This window comes from Scomber scombrus, chromosome 13, assembly GCF_963691925.1.
Source record: "Scomber scombrus chromosome 13, fScoSco1.1, whole genome shotgun sequence".
NCBI lineage: Eukaryota > Metazoa > Chordata > Actinopteri > Scombriformes > Scombridae > Scomber > Scomber scombrus.
In genome coordinates, this window is record NC_084982.1 from 30,614,289 (window position 1) to 30,622,466 (window position 8,178).

Sequence of the window (8,178 nt, forward strand, 5' to 3'; positions counted from 1 at the left end):
TCACCTCTCACTGTCTCACCTCTCCATGTCTCACCTCTCCATGTCTCACCTCTCACTGTCTCACCTCTCACTGTCTCACCTCTCACTGTCTCACCTCTCACTGTCTCACCTCTCCATGTCTCCCCTCTCCATGTCTCACCTCTGCATGTCTCACCTCTCCATGTCTCACCTCTCACTGTCTCACCTCTCACTGTCTCACCTCTCCATGTCTCACCTCTCACTGTCTCACCTCTCACTGTCTCACCTCTCACTGTCTCACCTCTGCATGTCTCACCTCTCACTGTCTCACCTCTCACTGTCTCACCTCTCACTGTCTCACCTCTCCATGTCTCACCTCTCACTGTCTCACCTCTCACTGTCTCACCTCTCCATGTCTCACCTCTCCATGTCTCACCTCTCCATGTCTCACCTCTCCATGTCTCACCTCTCACTGTCTCACCTCTCCATGTCTCACCTCTCCATGTCTCACCTCTCCATGTCTCACCTCTCACTGTCTCACCTCTCCATGTCTCACCTCTCCATGTCTCTCCTCTCACTGTCTCACCTCTCACTGTCTCACCTCTCCATGTCTCACCTCTCCATGTCTCACCTCTCCATGTCTCACCTCTCACTGTCTCACCTCTCCATGTCTCACCTCTCCATGTCTCACCTCTCCATGTCTCACCTCTCACTGTCTCACCTCTCCATGTCTCACCTCTCCATGTCTCTCCTCTCACTGTCTCTCCTCTCACTGTCTCACCTCTCACTGTCTCACCTCTCCATGTCTCACCTCTCACTGTCTCACCTCTCCATGTCTCACCTCTCCATGTCTCACCTCTCCATGTCTCACCTCACTGTCTCACCTCACTGTCTCACCTCTCACTGTCTCACCTCTCCATGTCTCACCTCTCACTGTCTCACCTCTCACTGTCTCACCTCTCACTGTCTCACCTCTCCATGTCTCACCTCTCACTGTCTCACCTCTCCATGTCTCACCTCTGCATGTCTCACCTCTGCATGTCTCACCTCTCCATGTCTCACCTCTCACTGTCTCACCTCTCACTGTCTCACCTCTCCATGTCTCACCTCTCACTGTCTCACCTCTGCATGTCTCACCTCTCCATGTCTCACCTCTCACTGTCTCACCTCTCCATGTCTCACCTCTCACTGTCTCACCTCTCACTGTCTCACCTCTCACTGTCTCACCTCTCCATGTCTCACCTCTCACTGTCTCACCTCTCACTGTCTCACCTCTCACTGTCTCACCTCTCACTGTCTCACTGTCTCACCTCTCACTGTCTCACCTCTCACTGTCTCACCTCTCACTGTCTCACCTCTCACTGTCTCACCTCACTGTCTCACCTCTGCATGTCTCACCTCTCCATGTCTCACCTCTCACTGTCTCACTGTCTCACCTCTCACTGTCTCACCTCTCCATGTCTCACCTCTCACTGTCTCACTGTCTCACCTCTCACTGTCTCACTGTCTCACCTCTCACTGTCTCACCTCTCACTGTCTCACCTCTCACTGTCTCACCTCTCCATGTCTCACCTCTCCATGTCTCACCTCTCCATTTCTCACCTCTCACTGTCTCACCTCTCACTGTCTCACCTCTCACTGTCTCACCTCTCACTGTCTCACCTCTCCATGTCTCACCTCTCCATGTCTCACCTCTCCATGTCTCACCTCTCACTGTCTCACTGTCTCACCTCTCACTGTCTCACCTCTCCATGTCTCACCTCTCACTGTCTCACTGTCTCACCTCTCACTGTCTCACTGTCTCACCTCTCACTGTCTCACCTCTCACTGTCTCACCTCTCCATGTCTCACCTCTCACTGTCTCACCTCTCACTGTCTCACCTCTCACTGTCTCACCTCTCACTGTCTCACCTCTCCATGTCTCACCTCTCCATGTCTCACCTCTCCATTTCTCACCTCTCACTGTCTCACCTCTCACTGTCTCACCTCTCACTGTCTCACCTCTCACTGTCTCACCTCTCCATGTCTCACCTCTCCATGTCTCACCTCACTGTCTCACCTCTCACTGTCTCACCTCACTGTCTCACCTCTGCATGTCTCACCTCTCACTGTCTCACCTCTCACTGTCTCACCTCTCCATGTCTCACCTCTCCATGTCTCACCTCTCCATGTCTCACCTCTCCATGTCTCACCTCACTGTCCCTGATCCAGGTCTGATCTGATCTCCCTCCAAATCTTCATCATCATTATTATTATTTTTATTATTATTTATTAACACTTTAAATAAAAAGTGACAGGATGAAAACAGGTTGCCCCCCCCCCCAACACACACACACACACACACACACACACACACACACACACAGCTCTATATACAGGAAGTGGAAAATAAACAGTCGATAGCAGCATGAAGCTGATTATTGATTATTGATCCAGACAGGAAGTGATGAGAGGTCACACATGAAACCAGACGCTGCAGTTTGTTATGAAGCTTTAAATACTGTGAATAATACATATATAACAATCATTATATATTTAATACATATATAATCATTATTATATATTTAATACATATATAACTATTATTATATATTTAATACATATATAACTTATTATATATTTAATACATATATAATCATTATTATATATTTAATACATATATAATAATCATTATATATTTAATATATATACTCTCTGCAGGTTGGAGGCGGTTCACTGTGGATGTTTCCCTCTCTGTCCCAACGCTTTGGTCTATCCTGAAATATTCCCAGGTAAACACATGACCACCTGTCACATGAACTACTGCTCCCTCTGAACTCTGACTTTAATTATTATTAAATTAAACTTGATAATAAAGCACACAGTGAAAGTTTGACTCATATTAAATGTGATCCTGCAGCAGAGTACTTGTACTCCACACCTGAGCAGCTCTGTAAGAAGCTGCAGCGACTCTGCAGGAGGCCCGACATCGCCCGCAGACACGTCGTCAAGGTAACCAACAGGAAGTGAAGACAGACCGCAGAGAACGTCATATACCGCAGCTTCCTTACCTTAGCATTAGCTTAGCATTAGCTTCCTTTTAATGAAAAAATTATTTCGTGTCTCTGCAGGTCGACACTTCCTCGTTCTCCTGGGACACCCTGAAGCCTCGTTACCAAGCTCTGCTGTCCGACGGTCCCTGAACGCAGCGTTGCCAAGCTCTGCTGTCCGACGGTCCCTGAACGCAGCGTTGCCAAGCTCTGCTGTCCGACGGTCCCTGAACGCAGCGTTGCCAAGCTCTGCTGTCCGACGGTCCCTGAACGCTTCGCAGGAACGAACTTCCGTAAAGTTTAATATCCTTAAAACATGTAAATATGTAATATGTTTGTTTTTATAATAGTAAACATATGGAGGCTCATTTCTGCTGTAAATTACAAATAAAAAGAAATAAAAATACAAATGTAATAAATAATTTTTAAACATTTAAAATCAGAAGATTAAAGTTTATTGGCAGATTTTATCTTCCATAAAAAGTTTAAATAAAATGTTTTTTTTCTCTTTTTTAAAAAACTGAATGTCAAACTTTAATTGTATAAAAACTGTTTAAATAAAGTTTCTGATTATTGATTATTGATGACTCATCTTGAACTTTGAACCAATCAAATGTGACTTTGTCTTAGAGGAAGTGACATCATCAGTGAGCAGGTGCAGACACGCCCACTCAACCGTCCAATCAGACGTGACGGAGATCATTAGATTAATCTGATAAGTTATTGATATTTATTCTTTTGTTTTTTAATCTAAAAAAACGGCAGTTCATTTTACAGTTGACCGCAAATTGATTAACGAATGAATCACCAATCATTACAGTGTGTGTGTGTGTTACTGTGTACACACACAGTAACACACACAGTACATAAGTATTCTCTCCCTTACTATGACACATGGAGCTCAGGTGCTTCCTGTTTCCACTGATCATCATTGAGATGTTTCTACAACTTGATCAGAGTCCAGCTGTAGTAAATCAGCTGATTGGACCTGATGAGTAAAGGCTCAGCTGATTGGACCTGATGAGTAAAGGCTCAGCTGTCTGAGGTCTCACTGTTGACAGTCAGAGCAGAAACCATGAAGTCAAAGGAAGAGTCAGTAGACCTCAGAGACAGGATAGTATGGAGGCTCAGATCTGGAGAAGGGAACAAAAACATTTCTGCAGCATTGAAGAAGAGCTCAGTGGTCTTCATCATTAGTAAATAGAAGAAGTTTGGAACCAGCAGGACTCTTCTAGAGCCGGCTGCTTAACTGATCCATTGGGGGGGAAGAGCCTCGGTCAGAGAGGAGACCAAGAACCTGATGGTCACTCTGACAGAGCTCCAGCGTTCCTCTGTGGAGATGAGAGAAGCTTCCAGATAACAACCATCTCTGTAGCACCAATGCCAAGAATCACGTCTGGAGGAAAACCAGGCAGCTCCCATCAGCTGGCTAATAGCATCAGCTAGCTAATAGCATCAGCTGGCTAATAGCATCAGCTAGCTAATAGCATCAGCTAGCTAATAGCATCCCTACGGTGAAGCATGGTGGTGGAGCATCAGCTAGCTAATAGCATCAGGAACTGGGAGACTAGTCAGAGGGAAAGATGAACAGAGCAAAGTACAGAGCGATCCTTGATGAAAACCAGCTCCAGAGCTTAGGACCTCAGACTGGGGCGAAGGTTTAGCTTCCAACAGAACAACGACCCAAAACACACAGACCTGAACCCAGACCTGAGCCCAGTCCTGAACCCAGACCTGAGCCCAGACCTGAACCCAGACCTGAACCCAGACCTGAGCCCAGACCTGAACCCAGACCTGAACCCAGACCTGAACCCAGACCTGAGCCCAGACCTGAACCCAGACCTGAACCCAGACCTGAGCCCAGACCTGAACCCAGACCTGAACCCAGACCTGAGCCCAGACCTGAACCCAGACCTGAACCCAGACCTGAACCCAGACCTGAACCCAGACCTGAACCCAGACCTGAACCCAGACCTGAGCCCAACGCTCCTCATCTCAACCTGACCGAGCTGCAGAAGATCTGCTGAGAAGAACGAGAGAAATCCCCCAAACACAGATGTGAAGCCTCAATAAGTAAAGGAGAGAAAACTGATGAACATGAGATATTACAGTTCTTTATTTTTAATAACTTATCAAACATTTCTTAAAGGCTTTGTCATTATGGGATGTTTCTCTTTGTCATTATGGGATGTTTCTCTTTGTCATTATGGGATGTTTCTCTTTGTCATTATGGGATGTTGTGTGAAGATTGATGAGAAAAAAAGGAATTTAATCCATTTTGGAATAAATCTGTAACATAACAACATGTGGGGAAAGTGAAGGAGTGAGAATACTTTCCAGATGCTCTCTCTATATATATATATATATATACATATATATATACATATATATATACATATATATATATATATATATATACATATATATATACATATATATATATATATATATATATACATATATATATATATATATATATATACATATATATATATATATATATATATATATATCTTTATTTATATCTATATCTCTATATATATATATATATATCTATATATATATATATATATATGCATCTTTATTTATTTATGTATATATATATGTATAGATATATATATAATCTCTCTGCAGCTTGAAGTGAGCGTCTGCAGATCTTATTGAACCTGTTAGAGACTTTATATTCTCTCCTCCTCCTCCTCCTTTCCCTCCTCCTCCTCCTCCTCCTCCTCCTCCTTTCCCTCCTCCTTTCCCTCCTCCTCCTCCTTTCCCTCCTCCTCCTTTCCTTCCTCCTTTCCCTCCTCCTCCTCCTTTCCCTCCTCCTCCTCCTTTCCCTCCTCCTCCTCATTTCCCTCCTCCTTTCCCTCCTCCTCCTCCTCCTTTCCCTCCTCCTCCTTTCCCTCCTCCTCCTCCTTTCCCTCCTCCTCTTCTTCCTCCTTTCCTTCCTCCTCCTCCTTTCCCTCCTCCTCCTCTTCCTCCTCCTCCTCCTTTCCCTCCTCCTCCTCTTCCTCCTTTCCTTCCTCCTCCTCTTCCTCCTCCTCCTCCTTTCCCTCTTCCTCCTTTCCCTCCTCCTCCTCCTCCTCCTCCTCCTTTCCCTCCTCCTCCTTTCCCTCCTCCTCCTCCTCCTCATCTTCCTCCTTTCCCTCCTCCTCCTCTTCCTCCTCTTCCTCCTTTCCCTCCTCCTCCTCTTCCTCCTTTCCCTCCTCATCCTCTTCCTCCTTTCCCTCCTCCTCCTCCTGCTCACTTTTCTTCTTCTCTGCAGAGATTTAGTGAAACCACATAAGCCGGTTTAAGTCGGTGTCGTTCCCATCGTTCCCGGTCCTACTGAGACTTCTGATTTAAGGAATAATAAAACAGAAAAAAGGATTTCCCATAATTACAGCGTCTCTCTTATCTCTGAATGAGAGAACGAGAGAATGAGGAAGGGAGAGAGGGAGGAAGGGAGGGAGGGAGGAAGGGAGGGAGGAGATTGGTCGCCTCGGCCTTCAGATGGATATAAGAAGACTTTCAAAGTGTTTTTGATGATTTGAAGCAGAAACACTGACTCAGCTTTCTGTCCCTTTAACATCAGTTTACATCCAACATATATATTATTATACTATTAGTTATATATATATTATACTATTAGTTATATATATATATATATTAGGGCCGGGACTTTAACGCGTTAATTAAGATGAATTAATAACACAATAATTAACACGTTAAAAAAATTGACGCATTTAAATCACACTTATTTTCGCACCGCGGAACGTTTCTCACTGGATGAGTTTCAGGTGGACCGATTAAACTGGAGCACCAACTAGCGTAGTTCAGACAACAACAAACCACAGTGAACATGAAAGTAGCTGATGAGACGCTTTGGTTGCTCCGTGGATGGAACATATCACCGCAGCACATCGAGCCTAAAGTATCACCTCAATGCAAAACATATAGCAGCTAGCATGGACGCTAGTGTGGTAGCTAGCTAATTTCTGAAATGTACTATATTTCTAAATATGCTATTGCTACACTTAATGGCAAAAACTGCACTGGTCTGTTGGAGTTGAAATAAAATAAACAATATTTGTGTTGCTGAAGCTTATTAAGCTTATTATGTATTCAGTCATTATTCAATCGTATACTAAAAATCCATGTGAAAAAAATTACTTCTCACTGTTCTCAGGTCAAATATTTATATGCGATTAAAATGCGATTAATTTCGATTAATTACTTACAAAGCCTCTAATTAATTAGATTTTTTTAATCGAGTCCCGGCACTAATATATATATATATATATATACACACTAACCCTAACCTTATAGTTAAATATTACAAAGACCGGTTGGTTCAATGGTTTTAAAATTACTGTAAAAATGAAGTCAGACAGAAATTTAAATAGATTCTTGTTGTTGAATTAAACTATTTTATTATTTTTCAACTGAATTTATAATAAAAATTCTGTGATTGTACGTTATTCTGTGATTGTACGTTATTCTGTGATTGTACGTTATTCTGTGATTGTACGTTATTCTGTGATTGTACGTTATTCAGTGATTGTACGTTATTCTGTGATTGTACGTTATTCTGTGACTGTACGTTATTCTGTGACTCTACGTTATTCTGTGACTCTACGTTATTCTGTGATTGTACGTTATTCTGTGACTGTACGTTATTCTGTGATTCTACGTTATTCTGTGACTCTACGTTATTCTGTGACTCTACGTTATTCTGTGATTGTACGTTATTCTGTGACTCTACGTTATTCTGTGATTGTACGTTATTCTGTGACTCTACGTTATTCTGTGACTCTACGTTATTCTGTGATTGTACGTTATTCTGTGACTACGTTATTCTGTGACTCTACGTTATTCTGTGACTCTACGTTATTCTATGACTCTACGTTATTCTGTGATTCTACGTTATTCTGTGACTCTACGTTATTCTGTGACTCTACGTTATTCTGTGATTGACTGTTATTCTGTGACTCTACGTTATTCTGTGATTGTACGTTATTCTGTGACTCTACGTTATTCTGTGATTGTACGTTATTCTGTGACTCTACGTTATTCTGTGATTGTACGTTATTCTGTGACTCTACGTTATTCTGTGACTCTACGTTATTCTGTGACTACGTTATTCTGTGATTCTACGTTATTCTGTGACTCTACGTTATTCTGTGACTCTACGTTATTCTGTGACTCTACGTTA

General features: G+C 43.0%; 1 protein-coding gene across 2 annotated transcripts in view; it reads left to right on the plus strand.

The window, feature by feature from the left end:
- The window catches only part of gtdc1 (glycosyltransferase-like domain containing 1), a 40,356-nt gene extending 37,005 nt beyond the window's left edge, over positions 1-3,351 (plus strand). For both annotated transcript variants that reach the window (XM_062431873.1, XM_062431872.1), the window contains 3 exons: positions 2,659-2,729; positions 2,858-2,949; positions 3,069-3,351. In XM_062431873.1, the coding sequence (XP_062287857.1) occupies positions 2,659-2,729; positions 2,858-2,949; positions 3,069-3,140 (235 nt within the window). In that variant the 3' untranslated portion in view covers positions 3,141-3,351. The remainder of the gene's footprint in view (positions 1-2,658; positions 2,730-2,857; positions 2,950-3,068) is intronic.
- The last annotated feature ends 4,827 nt before the right edge of the window (positions 3,352-8,178 follow it).